At 42.1% G+C, this 25,745-nt stretch overlaps 3 protein-coding genes across 6 annotated transcripts; 1 reads left to right on the top strand and 2 right to left on the bottom strand.

The window, feature by feature from the left end:
* Nucleotides 1-192: 192 nt before the first annotated feature.
* chaf1b (chromatin assembly factor 1, subunit B) lies at nt 193-9,629 on the bottom strand. Of its 3 annotated transcripts, none has more exons than XM_086221269.1 (14): nt 9,547-9,629; nt 9,109-9,253; nt 8,046-8,178; nt 7,771-7,891; nt 7,293-7,396; nt 7,110-7,206; nt 6,889-6,973; nt 5,556-5,649; nt 5,399-5,468; nt 5,231-5,322; nt 4,986-5,145; nt 3,259-3,810; nt 1,744-1,826; nt 193-762 (listed from the first exon to the last, which is right to left on the bottom strand). In XM_086221269.1, exons 2-14 carry the CDS (start codon nt 9,232-9,234, stop codon nt 662-664), a joined length of 1,818 nt encoding a protein of 605 aa, XP_086077395.1. In that variant the 5' UTR covers nt 9,235-9,253; nt 9,547-9,629; the 3' UTR covers nt 193-661. The 3 variants fall into 3 exon arrangements, with proteins under 3 accessions (XP_086077395.1, XP_086077397.1, XP_086077396.1); XM_086221271.1 differs by lacking the exon at nt 9,547-9,629 and adding an exon at nt 9,506-9,532; XM_086221270.1 differs by lacking the exon at nt 9,547-9,629 and adding an exon at nt 9,486-9,526.
* A 629-nt stretch (nt 9,630-10,258) lies between these two features.
* LOC147252237 (uncharacterized) lies at nt 10,259-15,366 on the top strand. Its single transcript, XM_086220453.1, has 5 exons — nt 10,259-10,474; nt 10,812-10,940; nt 11,325-11,428; nt 11,534-13,228; nt 13,305-15,366. The coding sequence occupies exons 1-5, from the start codon at nt 10,305-10,307 to the stop codon at nt 13,634-13,636; spliced, it is 2,430 nt and encodes an 809-aa protein (XP_086076579.1). The 5' UTR covers nt 10,259-10,304; the 3' UTR covers nt 13,637-15,366.
* Nucleotides 15,212-24,573, bottom strand: morc3a (MORC family CW-type zinc finger 3a). Of its 2 annotated transcripts, XM_086220451.1 has the most exons (19): nt 24,447-24,573; nt 22,861-22,933; nt 22,113-22,245; nt 21,685-21,911; nt 21,336-21,492; nt 20,694-20,841; nt 20,202-20,330; nt 19,978-20,097; nt 19,790-19,887; nt 19,584-19,691; nt 19,378-19,506; nt 19,011-19,085; nt 18,838-18,886; nt 17,943-18,035; nt 17,683-17,791; nt 17,526-17,598; nt 16,415-17,429; nt 16,017-16,162; nt 15,212-15,908 (listed from the first exon to the last, which is right to left on the bottom strand). In XM_086220451.1, the coding sequence occupies exons 1-19, from the start codon at nt 24,480-24,482 to the stop codon at nt 15,728-15,730; spliced, it is 3,099 nt and encodes a 1,032-aa protein (XP_086076577.1). In that variant the 5' UTR covers nt 24,483-24,573; the 3' UTR covers nt 15,212-15,727. The 2 variants fall into 2 exon arrangements, with proteins under 2 accessions (XP_086076577.1, XP_086076578.1); XM_086220452.1 differs by lacking the exons at nt 21,685-21,911; nt 22,861-22,933; nt 24,447-24,573 and having other exon boundaries at nt 21,336-21,426; nt 22,113-22,241.
* Nucleotides 24,574-25,745: the final 1,172 nt, after the last annotated feature.

Here is a 25,745-nt window from a genome sequence, read left to right as displayed (position 1 = left end):
TTTATGACCTCAGAATTTCTAAATATTAGGAGAACTGAATGCATTCAAAAAACAGTGATGCACATCATAAATACTTTATTAAATGTATTAATATAAAATGCTACTTGAGCAGCATCTTCATTATGAACGGGGTATCTGGTAGAACATCTTACATAATTCATCAGCTTGACATTAAATAAGAACAAATCGCATTTTTAATACAAAAATCTTTTATTCGAGGATGAGAGGAAGTCTTAAAGGTTACATGTTCAGAACTTACAGGGACCACTAAATCTTAAGGGATGGTTTCATCTCCAGGTTTTAACATTAAAAATGTAGGTTGAACACACACACACACACACACACACACACACACACACACACACACACACACACACACACACACACACACACACACACACACACACACACACACACACACACACACGGAGCAATCCTCACGTGACAGCTTCAATGTATCATGGAAGTACGCTTCAAAGCAGAATCATTCAGAGACCTTTGTTTTGTAACCTTGTATATGATGAAGATTTTATCAAGTGCAGATCAACCAGTGACACTGCATTATAGTATTAAATCTGCACTGACATTACACAGAAGCTCCTTCAACTGTCACTCTCCTCTATGTGCTCCAGTCCGATAGGATAGCAGCAAACAGGAAACATTAAGGCTGGGTGATGCTGTTCTTTGCTGTGGCGTCACTGGTCTTGGGACGTTTGGACTCTGGAGGCTGGCAGAGTGGATCAGATGGAGGAGAGGGACGTCCTGGGGAAAATGAAAATGCAAGCGACAGAAGCATTACGCTCTTGTATGGACCGTCCTCTGCAATGAGGCACTGAACTGTACTAAAGTCTGAACATGTGTTTGAATCAACAAACAAATATCAGTACACAGACTTATTATTATACCAACAAATACAAGTTGGATTTGAGCAAAAAGCTCAGGACGTGAAATTTTTTCACTCGATGTCGAGGTTAAAGACAAAAAAAGGCTGCTCCATATTCTTCTAAGTGAACAGCACAACCCTCAACTACCCATGATTTTCAGGAGGGAAACTGAAAATGAAATTCCTTGTATTTCCAGATTTTGAGCCTCACGACAAACAAATCACAGCAGAGTCTCCTGACTCTCACCACATAGAACTTGAGGCGACTGCAGTTACGGCCTTTGAGTAAGAAGTCAAGAGATCGAGATGAGTCTTTCAGCTGAAACCTTCAATCACACCCTGAGCAGTTATCATCACCATGGCAACCTCTGACTGTACACCAAGCCTCCCAGTTGATCCAGATCAGCTGATTAGACTGATACGTTTACCAAACACTATTTCATTACATTTTACCTCAAGTAATGAGCTGAGGTCAATGGCTGTGAGCACATTCCTTCTGTTCTCATTAACAAATATGTCAATAGAACAGTGGGTCATGATCTTTTAACTTTTACTAGAATTCATCCTGACTTGTGTCTCCACACATTATGATTCATTTCTGCGGTACCAACATCAGCATCTCTGGAGGTTGCGTCTACCTTTCACAGATAATCAGGCTTCGCCATTAAAATCTGTCTGATAAGATGAATACTAGTGTTTCTCTCGACTCCGCTTTACATTTTACTAATCTATCAATAAATACATAAAAGGCACAAGGGCCGATGCTCTGTGAATGTACCCTGATCTATGAGGATGGAGTATCAGTGTGACTTTCCACTGTAGATCTTTTCGATAAACGATAAACTCTACTCCTCACTGACCATGTTTGGCCTTCTCGGTGGAAGAGGGAGCGCTGAAGAGTGAGCTGGTAGAATGGGACGCAACCGGGGTCAAAGACACTCGCCTGCAAACAGAAAATAACAAGTCAGGAGCAGAAATACGTCCATCACATCAGTCGTGTTCGTTTGTTTCTAGTAAAACTAGTCAATGCAGACGCTGAAAAGCAAAAAAAAAAAAAAAACAAAGCTTGTGCAGACTTGCTATTGTCTACGAGCAGTCTGTCAGAGTGATTACTATTTTATAGTCAGTGGGGGGTCCAACGAATCCCTAATACCAGACAAGGCTTTGTTCTCCCTGCTACAGCTGAACACACGTAAACCACCGAAAACACAGTGAGCCCATACAGCTGGTTTTAGCCTCGGCTCATTTGGAGAATTTTGAAAAGTTTACTCATAAAACTAATTTCAATACATTTCACAGTTTATTTTCTAATTTTAGTAGAAATCTCTGCAGGCTGTAGTACTGGAGGTCAGCAGCTTGGCTACTTGAACCATCGAGGGGGAGGAGGTGAATGCAGTCTTTGCTACTTTCAAAACACATTCAAATAGTTCAAGCATTTCCATAAGCTGCTGGACCAGTGCCTGCAGTTTTGTATGACAGAGCACAATCACACACAATCACACACACGCGCACAAACCTCCTACTGAAATACAAAGTTTAAGGCTGATATTGCTGGAGGATAAACTCATTAACATATTACAGGCATATCAGTTTCACCATCGTCAGTTAATTCTGCATATGTTTTAAGTCTCACGTCTACACGGCACATCAATAAAACGGAAGCTCGTTCGTTTACGCAGGTAAACTCACATCTCTGACGTGTTTGCGAGGCTCGTTTCTGGTATCCGCCCAAAGTGGGTGGAAAACGTATTGACAATCAGATTTCAGTGTGCTAGCAGACGACCAGACAGAATTAGCCTGTCATCCTGGGGGAAATACTCCATATATTAAACTCGAATGTCTTGCGTGTTAAACTTATTTGTTCTTTAAGGGGTTTTACTGGTGCCTTCATGCTGTAATTTCTTCATATTCTCATTAATTCAAATGCTTTTTATTGGTACAGTAAGCAGTTTGTAACTCGGCTTGTTCTTTATAACTCATCAAGTTCACAAAGATGATGTCCCAAACAGCGTGAACAAGATTCAATCAAATCCCAGAAATGACATGAGAGCATGGACACTAATTTACAGGCGAACGACCAAATCAAATCCCTTGGCTGAAAACAGTCAAGCTTCAAGAGTTTATCTTTGAGATGATCAACGCAGCAGCCAACTCTCAGCCACTTCAGTGCAAAGATTTGCAACTTTTCTTGATTTTATTATCACTGTTAATTAAATATCGTTTAGTTCTGGGCTGTTGTTCTTATAAATCAAGGGTTAAGGGTTAAGGTTTAAGGATTGAGGACCCCCCCCCCCCCCCACACACACACACCTTGTACACAGCAGTGTCAGTGGTTCAATAAATTGATTCCCTCATCTTTTCTCCCTCATATTTACCTTGGAGTGGGTCCCTTTGGAGTTTTGGTTCCAGGAGTACTGGCACTGTTGAGAACTTTGGGAGTGGTGGGAGTGAGGGGTGCGATGCGTGGCAGGGTATTAGATGATTTGTTTGGGGTCAGCGGAGTGAGATGGGCCTGGGACATTAAGGGGGCGCTTGTGCTTTCAGATTTTATGATCTGAGGAACAGAGCTTTTTGGCGTGGTGGGCTTCCCCCAGGCCTCCAGGGTGTTGAGGGTGATCTTACGTGGCTGAGGTTTAGGCTTAAGACAGGGGGTGCTCTTCTTTTCTGGGGATGCAACAGACGAGGCCTCTTTGCTGAGGCTGGCTTGGGGGGTGGGGGTGGAGGCTGAGCTGGGTGGTTGGGACACAGGAGACGAGGTCCTGGCTGCGGACGCCTTCTTGCCCTTTTTCTCAACACTGCTGTTTGGGGTGAAGACTTCCAATGTGGGAGGCTCCTTCAGCGGCGTGCCGAGCTCCCCGGGAGAGAAAGACAAGAAGGAGCAGTAGCCATCTGTGGAGGAGACGGCCAGGAAGGAACCGTCTCCAGACCTGACAGAAACAACACATAGAACAACAGATCTTTAGGAACACACCAAGAAATAGTCTGTACTGGTTTGATGTCCTTCCTCTTCTCCTTGTTTCCAGCAGACTTTGTACTGAAGGGGCAACGCTGCCTCCCACTGGTTAAAAAAAACAGAATTATCTAATCTGAGTTTAAAGGGGAACTCACTTCCTCAGTACAGATGCGTGTGATCGCTTGAGCTGTCCACTTGTGATCAGATCAATCAAGACCACACAGGATCATGGCATGGCGTTAACGGGGCCAGAGGCAGCCAATGTTTGGAGTCACACACTACTGTGCCTGAGGGCATCCTGAGTTTTTCCTTCTGCTTTTGCTCTTATTTTGAAAAATGATGACTTAATTATTCATAGCCAGGACAAAATGAGAATTCTAGTTATAATCCTGTTGATATGCAGCCGTGGAAATGACGGCTCTTTCAGCTTGGAAGAAATGGCGGAGCTTAAGTTAGTGGTCATCGTTCTCTTCCAGTCTGATTCAAGCATTACGCAATGTAAGACTTTCCAACACATTTTCTCTTAATTTGCATTCATGAAAGATAAGTAAGGGATGGTTGAGGTTATTCTATTGTTTGCTTTCTTTGTTATGACATGTTAAGTGATTAATAACATTTTGGATGTATTTCAGGAAATTTGACCAGTTATACATCATTATATATGGATCATAGATGCTAGCAGCACATTTACATCTGGCAGTAAACATGTGAGAAGCTGTGTGTCACAACACATATTATGAACATGCTGTACAAAATTTTGTTTGATTGCTCCCAAAACCCATCGAATGTCATTTTTTTCCCCCCACATCTTAATCAGAAAATTAGAAATTTGGAAAAAAAAGTGTCAATTCCAAAATTCCAACTGGAATATGCTGTTAACATGACACTTCTTAAATCTGGAATTTTCCAAAACTTCAGAATAATATCGGCGTATTAGCGTGCACGTAAACAGTCACTGTCCGGAGGACTTCAGCTGCTGCTCTGTTATTTTGCTAGCTGTTCTGTGCTATGACGCACTTTGTTGTTTTTGTTGTTATTGAAACATTCTTTACAGATGAGGTCTTTATGCAGCTCAGGTCCAGGAAAAACATCACATCTCATTCCTACAATTAATGGTCATTCAATAATGGAGGAAGCACATTCATTTACCATGTGACATCACTGAGTGTGTGGTAGTGAATGTTCGACACCAGGCCAAAAGGAAGCGTCTGCTGTGTGTCATACAAGAAGATCGAGTCCTCGGAGGCCACAGCAAACACCATCCGGTACGGCAACTGGAACAGGTTGGGGAGGGTCTGGACAGAACCATCTGATCAGAAATAAAGGGTTAATGAAATAAGTATGACAGAATGGCATCTTTCTCCTGTCTGAACCATGAAGGACGGTGCCCTTGCCTTCACTCTTCTTGGTCCTTAGTTCGAAATAGATGGGACAGCAGCGCACAGCCAGAGTGACTTTAGTTGGACATGGTAAGTGGGCTACAGGCCTGCAAGACACATGGAGATTTGTACATAAACCTAATTCACTTTATTTGTGAACACCATGCACATGACAAGAGTTACCTCTTGAGGCTCTTCCTGGAAAAGATGTAGGTGGTATTCATGATGTTTTCTCCAACCTCCACACATCCAGCTGAGGTTAAAAACAGGGAAAATTTGGTCTACGTACATTTTACAAGCAGCACTGAGCAGAGAATTGTCTGGCGTGCTGGGTGTGTACCTGGAGCGAGCAGGAAAGACCCATCTGGTGTGAACGAAAGACGCCGAAAGAATGACCTCATGCTGTCATCGTGGAACATTCTCTGCTGCTTGACCTGCAGAGGTACAGAGAGTCCAGTGTTGAGAACCAGGACGGAACAAAAATCATTGTGCGCCATATTTTCATATCAAATTTAACATATAATATTCAGAAACAACAGTGAGATGTTTGATGACAGGCAGCCAGAACAGAAACAGCTTTGGAATGTATTTCAGTTCATTATGAAAAGTGCAAAGACGCAGAAATAATGTAGGACACTTGATTCTTTATCATGTTAATGATCCTCCTTTAAACCGCTCCACTGAGGCTGGTGAAAATCAGTCTCATAGTTTTTGTGTTACAATGCTAAAAGACAAGCGAGACACTTTGTGATTGCTGTTCTACTTTCAACAGATTCAAACTTTATCTGAATATACTGCAAGAGGCAAACAGGGCTCACAACACCACCAGAGATGAAGCCATGTTCCCTTTTCATTTGAGTTGTCTGGTAACAGAGGGTTGAGTTGGCGCTAATCACAGTCAAAGTCCTCTGCAACGTCATGTCATCATGCAGGCGTGACCACGTGTGCGGCTGAAGAAACTGGGATTACATCTCGTTTGTGAATCCTCAAAAATGAGAATAGGCTTCAAACCAACAAGGATGTCTTTTGTTTGGACCGGAAGAGGAGTGAAGAGGTTGTGTATGAAATAGATTTGTGTACTTCGGGATTAACATAGATTTGTCATTTCTTGCTGTATCAATTGAGAGCAGCAATACAACTGAGTTCACATAATCCAGATTAGGGTACAAGATTTTGAAAAGAATATTCAACTGCGACGTTTTTGACTAACATTTTCATTTCCCTATGATCAGCGAGACGAGAGGGAATGTTAATTTTACTTTTTTTTAAGAAACCTAGAAATTAATTACTGAAATGACATCATTTTCTCACTCTTGTTGAAAAATCCGTCACATGATCATGGTGCTATTTTTGTGGGGATCTGTATCAAACAAAACATGTTTTCTTAAGACTGTTCAGGATGTGTGGGAAGGACATCGCTGCAGCGTCACGATGTTGACTTTAAAAAGCACTTTAGCAAATGCGGCACCATCCTATGATTTGAAAACTGCAGCAGACACACTGCGGTTTGCCATTAGTTTCGATTAATTGCGCAGCCCTGGTCCGGGATGTGAAGAAACTGAAGAGAAAAACAATACCAGGTGAGAATATAGTCACATTTTCCCCACACAGACTTTTCAGAATTGTGACTCTACCATTTAGGTCGCAGCATCACAGGGAAAAATAATACCGACCTCTCCGTCTGCTGGTGACCCGGAGCTCATCTTACTGATAGAGAAGGCCTTCTTCTTTGTGTGAGTGCTGTACACGCGCATCACCCTAAAAAAGGAGGAAAAACAACGATATCACGCAATATAAATCACACACCTGTGCCTTTAAAGACTGATACCATCATTGTAACAATAAGGATTAATATACAACCTTCAAGACTCATAATGGATCTGTGTATTCCTACCTGTCACAGCTGAGAGTGGCAACATACTGGCCCAGAGGGTCCCAGGTCACGCCCTGCACGTAGCTCTTATTCTCATTCAAGATACACAGTTTCTGTCCTGAAAGAATCCAGAAGTTTCTATTAACAGAGAGATGTAATAAGAAAAACCCATTTCCCAGTATTCTGGGTTTTCTCTCAGCAAACCTTTGTTGACATCCCACATAATAGCAGTGTTGTCTACAGAACCAGACACCATGAAGTATCCATCGCGGGTCCAGCAGATGTCGTACACGTCCTCTATGTGTCCCCTGAAATGAGTCACATGACACCTTTGAATAAAAGAGACCATGTCTGACAGCCAGCATCATCCGCTTGCTTATCTGCTGCACTTGTGAGGTTTCACTTTCACACTGCATCACATGCAAATCACACCACGGGCTTTTTACAACGTTGTTATGGAAACGGTGTTTTTAAACTGTTCTTCTGCTGTTCCACTTAAAAGGCTGAAAAAGAGCCCCTGGTGGGAAGGTTTTAACTGTCGACAGACAAGGTTCCCAGCATTTTACGGTGACTCAAATGCACCACCTTTACACTAACCTTCCAATAAAGGCAAATCGATACAAAAAGGACTTTGAGATTCTGCTTTGGACGAGTTGAAACTGCCAAAGTTACAAGAAATTACCTCAGTGTCTTGACGACAGACCAGCTCTCTTTGTTGAGCTGAGCATCTTCATCCTCCTGAAATACAGGAGCCTGCTCGGGCTCCTTCGAGTCATTGAGCTTCCACAGCAGGATGGCTGCATCTGCCCCAAACAACACAGAAATGATCGAGAGCACTTGAATCTTTTATGAGCAGTTCTGTCACCTCTGAGCTGCCCTAAAGCTGCATGAAGCATTGACATCATCTTTAAAACTGCAGATATATAAATATTGATGTGTGTATTATGTGCGGGATACCATCTCCTCCCGAGGCCAGAAACTCTCCGCTGGGGCTGAAGCGCACCACATTAACAGCCTTGGTGTGTCTGGCCAGATTAGACAGAAACTCCACCACTGCCTTCCCATCTGGGCCCATGTCTACCCTCCACAGCTGTGATTGTGATAACATCCAGGCAAAAAGTCAGGAAATTGTAAGCCAGTGTTTAGTGCAAGTAATAAGTACTAAGCTATTAAAAAACAAGCTATTACCACATGAAAAGAGGGTTTTACAAACAGTAACTGGTCTATTAGCTTGATTTGAAGACTTCTAAGCCACTACTGTTATTTGAAATCTAATTATCAAATAATATAAGGACGCTCTTTTAAAAAGATTACCATTTATAAACAAAGCGTACGATCATACAGAATGTGATGCGAGTTAATCAAACAACAAATAAAGCAAAGTCATATTTCAATTTCAACTACCTGGATAGGAAACCTGTCATATACAATACATGTGATGTTCAAGTATCTTCAGAATTGCCGTATCTATCATAAAACTTGAATACTTTCAACGACGGCTGTATTTTTATTTCTTGAGAAATGAAATATTTGTGTTATGGTAGTAACACCGGTAGAAAACTGAACCCCAATACAAGCAACCACTTGCTCAAACACGCACTTGTCTTTTTTTCTCTGTTGTGCCAAATTCTATTTTCTGTCCACTAATGTTTCCCGTTACGTTAACCTGCACCCAGCCCGCCCCGCCTCTGCTCAACGTGATGCACAACACTTCAGCCTAAACTGGAGAGGACCAATGGGGATCCTCATCTGATGGGAGAATAATTTTTAGCATCACATTAAGCATTTTGATTTGTCACCATGGAAATTGCATTGCACATTTGTAAAAATGTCCCTTAACAAAATTGCCTGATATGCACTTTGTTTCCTTGGTCAAAAATGTAGTCTAAAATAAAAAAAATTACTCTACGTTACTGAAGACCAACTGACAGAAATAGATGCAGTACGCGCCTACACCTTGGAACAGGTCAATTCCAACACACTGGTCAGATATATTGTAGATACCGTGGTGTTCACTCACCCTAACCGTGGTGTCCACTCCAGCTGTGGCCAGGCGGTGAGTGCGTCCATCGCAGCTGTGCTGGAAGTCCAAACTGTAGACGGGCTCTTTGTTGTGCCACGCAATCTCACAAGTAACCACCTTCATTTTAACAGCCAACAATGACCTTAAGAGAAAGAAAAGTACTTAAATGACATTTGTCAGTGTTGCTATCAAAGACGGTCTTCAGGCGACAGAAAGAAAATTATGAAGATAATTAGGCCTCGCAGTCGCTCAATTCACACTGTGTTAGCAAGAACTTTAGCGAGGTTTGTTAGCAGCTAACGGTGAACCTGCGATAAAACCGGGCAGGACAGCCTCCCTTGCTGTTAGTGAAACTGGCTACATGTTAGAAATACCAAAAGATTTCATGCTTTACTTGAAACCGCTCCGTTTACGAAGTAAACCGTAGTGTATTACCTTCTCTGTTGTGCTGTTGAAGACCACTGTAATTTCCCGCGTACGTTTTCGTTCAAAACTTCCGGTCGAGTGAAGCGCGATGATTGGACAAACACGCGGAAGAGGCGGTGACCAATAAGCTTCATTAGATTTTATAAAAATAGATATTATTACAAGACTGGATGAAAAATAATTATAGATAAAAATTTTATGGGAGACGGCATGGCTCAGTTGATTTTTCCCCAAGCATAATGTAAACCACGAACTCTAAATCAATATTATCACTAGACTGGACAAATAAGACAAACATTATTCACTCAAAAATGTACGATTGAAAAAAAAATGCTATTTTAAAAATTTTATTTATAAACTTTACGATTCATTATATGCTTTCATCTTTGATAATTATTGCTTCTTCAAACGAAAAAGTCTGAAACTGTGTCATAATCCTTATCTGTAAAACAATGACAATGGCAAATCATCTGTGACCCCAGTGAGTGTTGGTGAAACGTATTAATAGGGTCTCGTCTTATAGAGGCAATTCAATAATTACGTCTGGCTACGGCGTCTACTTTAGGACTAACTACAAAATTTTGAATTCAAACAACAAAATTCCCTTGCTGTTCAATGTATATTCAATAGGATGCAAACTTTTGTCCAAGATGGCGGCAGCGCTACCGTATCGCCATCTAGCGGCAGTTGGCAGCTACGCACCAGACAGTCCCCTCCTCACAGGAGTTGGTGTGGTAGCGCTGTCGCCATCTTGGACTGTGGAGGCAATGGGAACAGAACAGAATAACGCCAACAGTAATTTAAATGTTACAGACAAGATGACCGAGAAGAAAAAATACCTGTGCCAAAGTAAACAATGCTCAGCAGTCAACTGTAAAAACTACCAGTCTGCTTGCAAAGAGGTCGCCTTTCACCGTTTCCCCAAAGACCCTAGCAGGTAAAGGTTGTTTTTTTTTTTTTAGCAAAGAGTAAAAATTAGTTAAGTATTTCCAAGTGGAAGATATGCTACTACTGCAAATTAGCTATGCTAGTGCTAGTGCTATAGGCTATATATTATGCTGCTGCTAAGATTCATTTATTTAGCCGATCGGTAGTATTGTGAAACTCTTAAAGAAGCTGACGGTTCTTGCTATAGAACTCATCTATTTTGCTATTCCTCTCCTGTTGTAGAATAATTTACCGATAATCCTGTTCAATTTAATATAAGAACATGCTGAAGACAATTGAAATACATCCATGTATGAACGTGCATGTAAATATTATGACCCTTACAGGTGTGCCAGGTGGGTGCAAAACCTCAGAAATGCATCACTGACCAGGATCAGCTGTGAGCGGCTCCATCAGATCTACAGGGTGTGCAGTGCACATTTTCACCCTAGTCAGTTCAAGAGACCATCTAATGTGTATGTATATATGAAAAACACACACACACACACACACACACACACACACACACACACAAACATATATGATTGCTAGCCATGACAGCTCTCTGACAGCCCAGATAAGGAGGTTTTTACCTACAAAAGGGAGTAGATTCCAGGCTAGGATTAGTTTTAGTGAAGAGTGACCTGGGTCACACTGAACAAACTGACTTATTTGTGTATATGACGATGGACAGAGTTACTACTGTCTCCATCACAACCTTGGTCCACACAGAAATGGACATGTTTACATAAGTTTCATCAAAGTTAGCTGCACTACACAGAGCAAGAGGTAGAAATCACTTCTCTAAGAAGGAATATTTTTCCTTCGCATGTAAACTCTGGCTCTTCATTATTTTATAGCCATTGTGGACTGAACTGGAATGCAGTACCCACAAGGGTTGATGCCCCTGACCCACCACTGCCGCTGGACCTTGAGCTACCACCAAAGAAGCGACAGGAGTTGCGTATGTAAATGTTCTCATTGTGTGAATACCGGGAGACTCTGAGATGCTTCTTTAAATGAAAACACAGCTTTTACAGTATTAACTTGTTATTAACTTGTTTTCCAGGCGTACGGCGACATGTCGACTTATCCTCTGCAGAAAGTGTTCAACAGCTCACATCAGAGATGGATGTTAGCAGACCTGATGATGCAGGTGAAGGAGCTCCAACAGAGACCTCCAGCAGACAGAGCCGTGTTGTCCACTCCTCCTCTACAGAAAGTGTTCAGCAACCCAATTCACAGCCAGATGTTACAAGACCTGATCAAACTGTAGCAGGACCTTCGATACAACCGGTACCACTGTTGCAATTGACATCATCGCTACCGCACCCTGCAGCTGCAGCCAAGGAGTGTGCCTTGAAGAAGAAGATCAGGAGTCTGCAGTCCCAGGTGTGCAAGCTGAAGGCGAGAGTGTGTGAACTAAAGCAGCACAACAAACGAGGTGTTAAGGCGTCTGTGTTGATGCAGTTGAAGAAACTGTTACCGGCCAAAGCTTATGCCTTTGTGAGTACACAGGTGCGTATGTCTCAACGCAAGGCTCACGGTTTACGCTGGACAACTCGGGACAAAGCCTTCTTTTCTGCTCTGTTTCAAACCAGTCCGAAGTGCTACAAGCTGCTGTCCACAGTCTTCTCTATGCCATCAGTCCGAACACTACAGAAGCTCATGGCATCATCCAGATCCATTGATTTCAAACCTGGATTTAATCAACATGTCCTTGACAACATGAAGAAAGCTGTGGAGAACACAAATGCCACAGATAAGGTTTGTGTCATCATGACTGGGGAAATGTCTCTTAAAGAGGCCATCCACTGCAGCGAGTCTGCAGGCAGAGTGGAAGGTCTGGAGGACTTTAGGGAAGGTCAGCATACTCCATGTGTTGCCAACAATGCTTCAGCATTCATGGTTAGAGGGCTGTTTCGGAATTGGAAACAACTTTTTGGATATTGCCTCACAAGTGGGCCCATACCACACACCCGGCTTCGGTCACTGCTGCTGGAGGCTATCAGTGAGCTGAGGAAGACTGGGATGGAGTGTTTAGTCTTCATCTGCGACCAGGGGGCTGCTAACTGCTCTATGCTTGCTGATCTTGGTGTAACAAAGGAGAAGCCATACTTTGAACTTGATGCTATCAGAGTTTTTTGCCTGTGGGATCCACCATGTCTGATAAAGAATATACGTGACAACTGGCGCAACCACGGTTTCACGCTGGATGGCGGCCACATCACCTGGGCCACTCTGGAGGATCTCTATACATATGACAGTAAACAGGACATCCGATTGTGTTGCAGACTCACCACGAAGCATGTGTACCTCCCCTCGTCTGCCTCCTCCAGGGTAAAGTTTGCCACTCAGGTCCTGAGCCACTCGGTTGCCGTGGGGATAAAGACGCTGGCACTGATCAAGCAGCTGACAGGTCAGACACAGAGAAACTACATGGCTGCTGCTCAGTTTTGTGAAAACTTTGATGGCATCTTCAACTGTTTCAATTCGAAGCAACTCAAGGATTCACACAAACTCAAGTCTGCCCTCTCTGATCGATCCGCGCATTTTCCTTTCTTGGAGAAGTGTATGGAGTGGCTCCCCCGCCTGCAGCTGGTAGACAGAGGCAAGAAGATCCCGTGCGTAGAAGGGTGGCAGCACAACATCGTATGCTTGAAAATGATCTGGTGTGATGTCCGGGGACGTTACCAGGTGTCCCACCTACTGACAAATCATTTGAATCAAGGCTGCCTTGAAAGTGCGTACACAAGGATAAGAGGTATGTGAAACAAGTATTGAGTTTCATTAATTTGTGGACTTGCATTCAACACGGTGGCATGTGCGTGTGCTTTCAGCTCGTGGTGGGAACCGTGGCAGCCTGGACTCTATCCAGTTAGAGGGTGAATACCGGAATACTCTTGCTACTGGATTGATGCTGAACAACCCAGAGAACACAGACTGTGAACAAGATCTTGACACCATCTTGTTGCAGTTCAGCACAGATGCCTCCAGCAGTACTGGTAACACTCTGGATGAGCACTGCTACGCTAGAGCGACTACTGATGCTGGAGGAGCAGGGACGGATTCAGCAGTCGCTGCTCTAGTAGGGGCAGAGGATCCAATGGTCTTTGGTTCCCAAACAACTTCATTTTACCCTGGAGATCATGGGAAAGGATCTGACTTTTGATTTTTATAAATTAAATAGAGTTGATGATGTTATAATCACTTATTTTATTACCTTCTAATTTGGCCGATGGACTCCCCCGTGGTCCTGATCAGCAGCGAGGAATCGGTATCAGACGTGGACCAGCTATCAACTCAAAAAAGAGGGATAGTCTACTTGTCAACCACTTCACCCCCTGTCTATAGATTATGTATACACAACTGAAAATATGTTGTAAAATATACAGTTCATACTTAGTTGCAATTATATTTTCTATTTGAGCTTTATTGATACCACATTGCCCCAGCAATGAAAGGACAATTATTAAAGGGATAGTTCACCCAAAAAAGAAGGTTTCAGCCATTATCTGATCACGCTCATGCCGATAGAAGGTCAGGGGACGTTTGTTAGTCCACACAACACTGCTGGAGTTTCACAGGAAATGAAGTTGCAGTTAGCTTCAAAAAAATGAGAAGTGAACTGAAAGAATGTTCAATAAAACCATAAAATCCCTCCATGCTGCTTGCGCAAAGTAATGAGTGTCCCGAAACCTCGACATGTTAAACTGTCACTGAGGTTGCTCGTCGTCTGTGACATATGAAATGAAATGACTTGTGTTATACTTGTGACCTCATGTATTCTGGGGATTGCAGGTGTTTTACTTTCTTCGTCTTCGTTAATTTCAGACTCTAGTGTAAGTAAAGAGCAACTAAAGACCCTCGTGCGCAAAAACTGCATTCTCATGTCCCCCCTGCTGTTTAAAAGCTGTTCTTAGTTTTCTTTTTCTCTGTATTGTTATTATCTTTTTAAAATTTCAGACACTACACAAAATTCTTCCATCTTCTATATCAATAGCAGATACTGTGGTTGTGTTTTCTGTAGGGATCAACTGACTTTTGGCTGAGGTATTTATAGTTCTGTATCATTAGTATCGGCATGTTTTTATTGGCTGGCTGATTTTTTATTTTTTTCCCCCTTTTACTCAGTACTGTAGGGTTAGAGTTTAGGTATTAGTTCTTAACTGTAAAGCTGATCTGGAATAAGAGGATTGAGTACATACGTACTTTATATTCTAGAGAAATTGTGAAGAGGGGATGCACCCTCTGATGTCATCAACCTCGGGTGTCACTGAAGAGGCAGAGAACGATGTATAATTTGACAATAATTTCTCCAGTTAACACTCATTTTTATTTTATTTTGTTTACTGTGCTCAATTAACACTTAATGCCACAATGTTTCCATCTTAAAAATACTATACGTTCCCCAGTAAAAATATTTCACCCATGAACTACTTCAAAATGTCGCAGGCGTGGTTCTGCAGCTGCACGCAGGCGTCGCAACAGAGCGACTGATTGGCTCCCAGATCTCGTCAGTGAAACGTCTCTGCTGTGATTTCTCCTACAGAGAAGTGACCGATGGCCACATTTGATTTTGCACGCGCTCCTGAGTGAACGATCCCAGTTATTGACGAGTTCAATTGAACAAATTCTAACATGCTAAGTACAAGGTTACGGCTCATGGATACGTTTACCCAGACAGCCACTGCAGATGAAATCACTCAATAAAGCACAAGCATTTTAACTTCACAGAAGTTTGAGATTTCAGTTTAATTACTCAGAAATCAGAGTGTGAGCTGCCGGCCCAGTTTTTTTCTGGCAGCACCACCCAACACTGTAGCACAAAGCATAGATTAGAAATATATAAATACATTTATTATTACACATTGTAAAGACAGAATGTTGTACAAAATACTACGCTACGAGGAGAAATGAGAGAAATGGAGGCAGGTTAACTTTATCATCGCTGCGCTGGATTCTTTAGTTTAGCAAATCAAGGTAAGAATAAGACTGTACTTGAGTTATACAAACCAATCAATAAGCCCTGAAATAATTCTTCCCAGAAAACAGAGTATGAAATGTAAGAGATAAAATTCATGGATGAACAGGGACTGCACTGTCAGTGACAGCAGGATTTTACACTTAAGATTCAAATAAAGTGCAGATTATCTCAGAGCTCCTTCAAATAAATACAACACTCATGCCCCCTCACCCCCACCCCCACACAGACACACCTCTAAAAATATTTACACCTGAGGCATGGAATGAATCAGTCAGTTCATGTCCATTCATTTCTTGCTCCGTCACTGGGCCCCAGTCCTGCTTCAGACTCCAAATTAGAGACGTACTGCTCCAGGATCTCATCAATAACACTGCACTCAAAATTGACCTGGGACAGGTCCAGAGCAGGCATGAGGGTGACCAGCAGTCGCCCCACATTCTGACGTAGCTCAATCAAACTAAAAATACAGGGAGATAGAAGAAGAAATTCAAATAGACATCACTTCTGCTCTGTTCTTGGTGATAAATCATTTTGATAATCAAAAAAGATAAAGGGTTATTCCGACCTTCTGGATCCATCTGAGTCGGTTTTCACAGAGGAGTCATCGGCTCCAAGCCGAGCTGTGCTTCCTTCTTGTGTGTGCTCGCTCTGCTGCAGCAGCTTCAGCCTAAGCTGGTTCACGTTCACCTCTTCTTCCTTCACATTCTTCAACTGGTGGTGACACACGGGGCCGCGGGAGGACAGAAAATGGAGGAGCACCAGGTTCCCATGAATCAGGTGAACAAATCAACTTGGGTTACGCATCGCTGTTTATACTGTTCATTTATATAAAAAGACACATATGTAAAAAGCTATCATTTATATCATTGGTTGACGCTCACCTCATTATTGTTTGAGACAAACATTAACAAAAGAACATTCAAGAAGATGAACTTGTTTCCTGGCTTTCTCTGGACTACTAACCTGAGCGCGCAGTTCATCCCTCTCCTTATTACTTTGGGCCAGTTCTCGGATGACTCCGTCAACTTGGAGTACAATCTCCTGCATGTCCTTCTCCTCCTCTTGGGCAGTACTGGACTTGGCCTTAATAGCTGCCACTAAAGCCTCTTTGTCCTCAATCAGTGAAGCAACTTTTTGGTTGGCCTTCTCAAACAGACTTCTGTAGTCCTTCTCCTCCTCAATCTCATCTGTCTGGCTGGCTTGGTGATGGCACACTTTCTTCGCATTGTTTGAGGTTTCCTCCTGCAGCCGGTTCTGCAGGTCCAACAGCTGGCTGGTGAGTTGTTGGACCTGCTCTTTCAAAGAGTCCCTCTCATGAGCTGTGGAACTCATCAGCTCAAAGGGCTGGTCCTGCTGCTCCTGTACCTCACATATATTGGGGGGGTTCAGATGAGCAGCTGGACGGGAAGGTCCCGCATCTTCATCGCTATCCAGATGTTTTCTATTCAGCGATGTCTGAACTGATCTGTGTTCACTGGGCTCTTGGTTTAGTGATCTTTGCTCACTCGTGCCATCACTGTTGTTTGCATCCGAACTCTTGTGTTTTTCACCGTCATTTGTTTCCTCTTCATCTTCCTTTTCCTGCTTTACTATGGGTTGTTCTGTCTGGGTGGTGGTGTTAACCAGCTCTGGGTTCGGAGCAGGGGACAGACTGCTACCGGCAGCATTCATTTCAGATGCGTCGCTCACAGCGGCATCGTCGCTGCACTCTAACAGCATGCCAACATTAACATCGCCTTGACCTCTCTCCTCCATCTTCACCTTTGTCAAATCAAAGCCTGCCTTTTTTGGCTTGGGGGTGCTGGCATTTTCTAAGATGAAAATTTCATCGTCTGTTTCATCGCCATCATCGATGGGGATAACCGAGATCGTTGGGCTGGCATCTACTGATGCGGACGCATTGGAGGGGCCTCGATGGAAGCCGTTAACTCTTGGTCTTTTAGGTGTGGTTTGTGGAACAGGCTGTGCTCTCTTTCCCCTGCAGTACATGCAGTACAGTTAATACGCAGCTTGTATTTGGTGGTGGATATAGATAAGCCCAAAAGGAAAAAAAATGGATTAGAACATGTCTGACCTGTTAGCAGCTGGTGACAGAGAGCAAACGTCAGAAATAACTGGAAGACTGTTGCTACCGGATGGACTGCAGGCTGGAGAAATAGATAATTCTTGATCTCTAAAACTTTTTTATCTCTTCTGACACACAAAGAGTTTTTTTGTTTGTTTTTTATTACCAGCTTGTGAAATGATGGCGGACCTCAGTGGAGTTGGTTTACCCCTCCCAGGTGTGGAGATGTTAAACCTGCTCCCTGGGGTAACGGGAGTAGAGGGGGAACGGACAGTCTGTCAGGAAAAACAATTCAAAGGTGGTATTAAATTCTTTTTTTCCCCCCCATTCGTAGCAAGTCTCACCTTTCTTGGATTCATCACAATCAAAAATGCATCCCTGTACCAAAAAATGGATCAACTTCACTTCCAATGCCGAGTGACGCACCTTTTGCTGCAGCTGCCGTTCCAGGTTTTCATGCCATCTTGGAGCCTCATTATGCCAGACAAGAGCTTCCTGATGCATTTGTTCCACTTCTTCCTACATAGAAAAAAAAATTAAAAATGTATGACACCACCACTACGTTTAGAACTCTGATTTAAGTCAAATTCAAAAGGATAACCGGGTACCCATAAAAATTCATTTCAGTTCCTAAAGGCAAAACCCCTAAATAAGTGCATGGGCCTGTTTACTCTTCACCCAAGAAGAAGAAATAAACTTGTAAATAAATAAAATAAAATAAATAAACTCCACTTGTTCTGATAGGAGCTAGCATGCATGGTACGAAAGAAAAAGACCAAATGTCTTGGGCAGCACAGAGTGGATCTGATGGACCGTAGTTCTCTGGCTAACAAAGCACAGCTACAGCGCATTGGTCCAGGTCTCACTGTAGTGGATTCATGTCTGTTTGTGATTCTATTTTGTGATCTTTGGCCAGCATTGGCCCCCCCCCCTTATTTTTTACACGACAGAGCATTATATACTGCCTTTATTCAAGAGTATATTATTTTGACAAACAAAGTTACGTCTGGATGAAGTGACTGAAGTGTGTGTGTGTGATGTCCAAAGATGCAGTTGTCACCAGTCCTACGCAGTAGGACCTACCTTCTGTACTGCTTATAAGGACAATTGGATGAGAGGCCAGGTAGACCCAGGGCGGCTTTAAAATCCATTTTACTTAGCACAGTTATGAATGTTCCATTGCTGCTTGAAAGAATAAAGACATTTACGTTTGACCTTTTTTTTTTTAACTATTTGAACTGGAAACAGGGAGTTGTGTCAATAATTTTTTAGTCTACGTGTGTCTGCAAAGGTGGCGAGTGCGTTCAGCAACTGTTCTCACTGAATGTTTTTTCGTCTCTTGCTTCTTCTTGTCTTCTCTCTCCCTGTAACTAATGAATAAGTGGAAAGAAATTAAAACTGAACCACAAAACAGTCTATCAGCAATTCCCATTGATGTGAATATTCAAATGATGTTATGTTTTATGTTACAAAATTGTGGAAAATATAACTTACTGTTGTTTGTACGTCTTACGGTATGAAGGCTGGTCATCATCAGAGTCCTCAGGCTCCTCCTGTACCTGGCAGCTCCTGGTTCGACACATTTTAAAACAATGAGCACACAGAGTCCCTACAATCCTGAATCTTTTAGTGGTACAGAGTACTTGACCATTCCAGACTACTGACAACCCTGAAATAGATCAAGGATTCATTTTAAAGCTGTCAAGTTTTAGCATTTTGACAGATTTTTTTAGTCAATTCATCCGTCCGAGCGGTCCTGGTCATTGCGTTACCGCTCTCTGCCACTGGGGCGCACCGTAAATGAACACATGCTTCATCCAGATTACGCTACTTCAACACACTCTGATGATGTTCAGTTTACCTGAACTGAGGATCAGGATTCATATGGCAGGACCATTTATCTGGCAGCCTGTTGCAGTCGATGCCATCTGGGAGTTTGCGCCACTGCGAACAGAGATGACACTGCACCCAGTTCTGATCTGGACGCTTCCTGTAGACACAGAGCCAAGCTTCAGAACCTGCTCAGTTCAACATAACCAATCATAGTTTGTTTAGCAATGTACTAACATGGTATCCTCCACTTGTACGGTGCTGTTCGGATTATCTCTTTTGAATATGTAGTGCATTTCATTCCAGTATTCCTCCAGTTTGGTGCCCAAATTGGTCATCGTTTTCCTGTAAATGTAGCAGTTCAGATTTAAATGTATTAATGACTCATTCCTACGTTAATTAAAGCAAAATGATTAGATTGAATAAACACCGAACACAACTACCTGTACTTATCATTCTCAAGAAAGCTCTGCTTGTTGTGGGTGGGCTCTAGAAAGTTACACTCTATGACCCCGATGACTTGCACACCCTTATGGTTGGCCTGTTAGAGGTGGAGATCAGTAAGACAGCGTCAGGTGATACAATTTCACATCTTCAGGATGTGTCACAATTGAGCACGTGACCAACGAACCTTGAGCTGGCAGCCCACCCGCTCGTAGGCTTTGATGAGCCGATTCTTGTGATACATCATGATACCATACTGGTCTTTACTTTTTGTGTTATAACCAAAAGTAATAGGTATTCGTTGGTTCTTAAATTACATTTAAGGAAAAGAAAGAAAAGCATCAATCAATATTCAATGTTAAAAACCAGAGAGACGAGTCCCAGCTTCAACCAGCCTCCAATGAAGGATACCAGGAAAGTGGGCTTGTAGTGATCCGTCTTCATTTCAGCCAGGCTCTTCTTAATGAGCTGGGTTTTCACCTTTTGACCACGTATGATGATTTGCATTCGAGGTTTCAGGTATAGAATACTGCAGTATGCCTGCACCCACAGAACACACAATAATCAGTTACTCTGCATAAAAAAATATAAAAAAAGGATAAAAGATAAAAATGCATTTCACCCACTAACAGTTCATTTTCTCCTCAGTGGGACAGGCAACAATCTATATTCATTATTATTCATGCATATTTATTAGCTCCAGAGGTGGCAAAATAACATTTGAATTGATGAGCTGATTTCTGATGTATGTTAACTTCCATGTTAAGAGTTTTGACCCTCATTGACGATTGGCAACATTTTGGTCCCCTTCCAATGTTTGACACATGATGACTTTGGCAAGCTGCCTTTATAAAAAATAAGCATCAACCGTTTGTCCTGCCCCTGGATGTTACTACTCCTTACCCGCAGAGAGTGATCACTCTCAGGGATGCATGAAGTGATTTTCTCCACAGATTGTGAAGTCGGATTCATTTCCTCCAAGACATCGAATGGAATTCGGATATCATAACGGTCTGTCTGAGTGTCAAACTCTGTTGCACCACTGGAGGTCCTGATGAACACACACACAACAGGTAAATGGGTCTGGACAGCACATGTTTAGTATCACTTCAATACATCCGAGTTGAAATGAATTGAAAACCTTTATTTATTCAGGGGAGCCAATAGAGTGCAAGCTCTCTTTTCCGATGGAGCCCTAATTACATCATAAATTGGAGCCTACCACAGCTGACATTGAGAGATTGGAGCAATTAGGGGTTCAGTATGTTGCTCAAAGATACTTTGACATGGTCACCGGGGGAAGTGAGGATCAAACCGGCAACCCTTCGGTTGCTAGGAAAATAAAAAAAAATAAAAATAAAAAAAAAAATTCAGGAAATTTGGATGGAACTGAAAGTGGTGTTGTCTTAATAGGCCTCTAGTGGATCAGTTACTAAACAAAAGGTAACACACATAATAACTGAGCACGCAACTGTGTTGTTGGTCCCATTTCATGCTGTTCAACACAGCTGTTTGTCAAATGAAACCCAACTGTTGACTACAGACCTGCGGAGATTCCAGATGATGATACGGGTGCCGTTTGTCCCAGTAGACCACTCAGAAGCAATAACTTTGATCTCGGTGATCAGCTCCATCTCTGAATTGAAAAGAGAATAGCGAAGAATGTCCTGCAGGCTGGCTTTGTGTTCCTCTCTTACATGGAGTGGGGCTGATGTCAAGGAGAACTTGTAATATTAAAATATTATACCACATATGATAATAAAAGTGCCCAAGTCTTCATCCAACCACACACAAACCCTTTTCACGTCAAACTACCGAATTACAAATTTTCCTTTCATGATGACATTTCGTTTCATTCAGGTGTGTATTCATTTATGGTGTTGATAAAGGATATAGTTGTCAGTGTCTGTCTGTTCAAAGCAGACTATAGGCACCCTAATTTGGCCAGCACCAATCTTTTCCAGGTAGGTCTGGGAGAGCATCCCAACACAGGAGGTGTTATTTGACTTGGAAAAGACGATGGCATCTTTGCCAAGACGCATGGATCCAGACTTGAAGCCGTTGCCATATACACCAATTGGTTGAACTCCATTCGCAGCAGTCTTGTCACTGTATCCAAAGCTTAGGAATGAGGTTAACATTAGTGAGGATATGAATCACAGAATGGTTCATACCCCTATGGCGGTGGTCATTGTCATGTATGCCAGAACAGAAAAATACACCCCTAAACTCTAAAACAAGTCAAGGGGCAATCAGACTACTCAAAAACATAAAAACTACATTTTCTCAAATTCCAAAAATGCAAACAGGCAGCAATGATACCTGAGCATTTTATGCATTCCCTCATGGTCCAGGCCATTTCCATTGTCCATGAAGATGAGGCACGTTTGCTCTTTGATAACCGAACTGTCGATCCAGAAATGCTTGGCATTAACATCCGGGTCGTAGGCATTGTCTGTCAAAGGAAACTTCTTTTAGAGCAGCTTCACATTGCCTGACAATCTTCCTCGACCTACTCCCCTTGATCCAAATACTTCAGTAAGGAAGCTAGCGACAGCAACTAAAGAATGTGGATTCAGCTCAGACCAGAATGAAACATGTAGTTGCATAGGATTTAACGGAAGAGTTCTTCAAATTCAAGTGGACGGGTGTGGCCATATCTTACAGGGGAAAACGGTTAAAAACAGTACAATTGCAGAGATGTCAACAGTGTCTCACAAGAGTAAATTCCCATTTATATTCACCTTAGTGGATGTGATTATTAACATAATGTCTTAACAGCCAAAGTAGACGAACCACAAGATCCTCAGGTGAATGTCAACCGCTGTCATTTTCCCTCTACTTGGACAACCTCTATCATAATTCCCATTCCTGAGATTAAAAACTGAGAAAAATGGTCAGCTGGTCAGGAAATGTCTTTTTGCAATCATCAGGTGGTAGCAAAAATCATTTGCAATGCCTTTTGGAGTCAGTAGTTCCTAAACTTTGCTTTTTCCTCAGTTTTCCTGTGATAGTTTTGCACCGAATCAAACATGATTAATTTTTAGTTTAGCTAGTGATGATAACTCACCTATGAGCTCAGCAATGGCGCTGAAGGGCCAGGTGTGGCTGGTAGAGTTGCTATGAAGGAACTTGGGACAAAGCTGAAAGTGGAACAAATTGGGACTTTTATTACATGACGGAATCAGGGAAACTCGCGATACTTTGCCAACAATAAAGATAGAATCCCAATAAAGGAATTCTGTAATAACGTATTGCCCGGTGGATACATCACAACATCCTTTTGAGGGAGGTGTTGATTTGGTATTAAAGGTCAGTTAAGAGGCTGGGGCAGCTGAGGCATGGATGGAGGAAGAGGCACGATAGAACGTGTCATTGGGCTGGGATTTGGCATAACAACACGTCAGCAGCATTAAAAGTAGATGTCCTGAAAGTGGCTTATGTGCTAGAAATTGTTGACACCATAATGTAGTGTTGACGAACCTTTGCTCCCATAAACAACACAATGGATGAATAAGGCAAGCAGAAATAAGCGACCAAACAAGTGTTTTTTTGCTTTGGTGTTGTTGTTTAAAAAAAAAAAAAGATATTAAATATCTTAAAGAAGTGACAACATCCTTTAAGGAATGATTGATTCAATACAGGAAAATTCTGACTTCATGATCAATATACCTGCCAACATTTGAGTCATGACTCATGACTCCAGGTTTGCACCCACTCTTGAACAAAGGGCACCCCCCTTTCCTCATGCATCTGTGGACTGGGTGACAACAGTTCACAATCCGTCTGCATTAACACTTGATAATGTAGCATTATAGTGTGACATTTGTGTCAATAATCGTCAAACACGGTTTACTCCGTTTGGTGATGGTGGTGTTTGGTGTCAAATTCTGCTAAGGTCCCCCGTAAGGCTCGGCCGGAACTGCTAACAGCAAAGGATTGCACTAGGATGTAGTCTTCTACATTCTCTGTACAGATATATTTACGTTTTTTTTTAAAGAACGTTAATATGTCAATAACTCTAAATTGACCGTAGGTATGACTGAGTGTGAATGGTTGTCTGTCTATACATGTATGCGTTGGCCCTGCGACGGACAAACGATCTGTCCCATGCGAAACTCGCCCGAAGGCTGCTGGGATAGGCTCCAGCCCCCCCGCAACCCTTTACAGGATAAGATGTAGAAAATGGATGGATGGATGGATGGATAAACCTTTAGTATTGATACAATAGTTAAAAGATTTGTGAAATACTAGTAGCTTTAGGACGGCATTTAGTTGATTCCGCACAGTGTGAAATTGTGAAAAGCCAACTGTAAATAACGTGAAATTATGCGTTTTAATATTTTTAAAACAAAGGAGGCTAATTCAGGACAGAATTTCTAAATTATTAGATATTAACGGGTCGCAGAATGGTCTTTACATATTTTAACCTAATCGAGAGGTAGTTTGAAGAACTTAGACAGAAGTGAAAGCATAACTTAAGTGATGCGTTGGTGACTAACATCCCCGGGGTTCGTCAGAGACGGGCCGTCACAGCGCGTTAGCACTCGTGTTTTCATAAGCCGAATTACTACGGTTGTAACCGTCATTTCACGCCATGTTGCGGTTTCACAGTTGTCATTTCTAAATTCATCAGTACGCTTCAATACAACTCACCGTGCTCAACGGAACACCTCCACCCGGCTGCGCCATTTTTCCACAACACGGAAAACGGTAGTCGGCTCTTCTTCTTCTTCTTCTTCGAATTTTCAGGCATGCTGCAGGCTGCAAAGAGCAGCGCTGCCCTCCAGAGGACTGCTGATGCTCATTTTAAATAAACATTGGCCCTTTTTATAAGAAAGCTTCACGAAATAAAGATTAAAGGTAAAAAAAAAAAAAAGCACGTCAATTTCAAGATTTGGTGAATTACACAATACAATAAATAATCTTCAAAATAACAAATCAGGAAGTACCCAACAGAACCCCAGATGTGCTTCAAATGAAAGAAAATACTCATGAATTGAAAAGGAAAGTCAAATATCAAGTGTCAAGTGCATTTAAGCTCCATAAATTTATTGCATTTCAACATTTATGCACACCCATTCTTAATTTCTGTATTTTTCCAGTGTGTGTATACATTTACATATGTTCTATAGCAGTTAGCATTTTATTATATGGTACTTTACTTTTTTTTAACATACCTATAACACATTTATATTCGTATTACTTTATTTTTATTTGGATGGGAGTACTTGCAACCTCAGGGCAAAAATAACGTATTATATATATATATATATATATATATAGAGAGAGAGAGAGAGAGAGAGAGAGAGAGAGTGATATATATATATATATATATATATATATATATATATATATATATAGATAGATAGATAGATATGTAGATATAGATAGATGTTTGTTCAGGATCTTTCTGCGTGAGTCTCCATGTTCTCCCTGTTCCTGTGTGGGTTCTCTCTGGTACTCCAGCTTCCTCCCACAGTCCAAAGACATCAAGAGAGGACGAGGCTGATTGATACTCTAAATTGACCGTAGGTGTGACTGTGAGTGTGAATGGTTGTCTGTCTCTATGTCTTGGCCCTGCAATGAACTTGTGACCTGTCCAGGTTGAACCCCACTTCTCGCCCGTAGATGCTGGGATAGGCTCCAGCCCACCTGCAACCCTTAAAAGGTATAAGCGGAAGAAAATGGATGGATGGAAGGATGAATATTAATATGCTATTCAAAACCAAGTAAAATCCAATAAAGTGTCGTGGTACAGTTCAGTAATAATATCTGCATGGTCTTGATTTGGAGTCTCTGTCATATATCATGAAAACTTTTGATGGACATTATGAATTGGACATCAATATTTGTGTAAAATAGAAATACCAACAAAATACAATAGAAGGGGGTTTATTCAAATGCATTCCTGTCCAGTATCAACATTTGGCTTTGCTTATGAGTCACTTGCTC

Source organism: Aulostomus chinensis, chromosome 12 (assembly GCF_037954235.1).
Source record: "Aulostomus chinensis isolate RoL2024-O1b breed Wild chromosome 12, RoL_Achi_v1.0, whole genome shotgun sequence".
Taxonomy (NCBI): Eukaryota; Metazoa; Chordata; class Actinopteri; order Syngnathiformes; family Aulostomidae; genus Aulostomus; species Aulostomus chinensis.
This window is presented reverse-complemented; position numbering and strand designations above follow the sequence as displayed.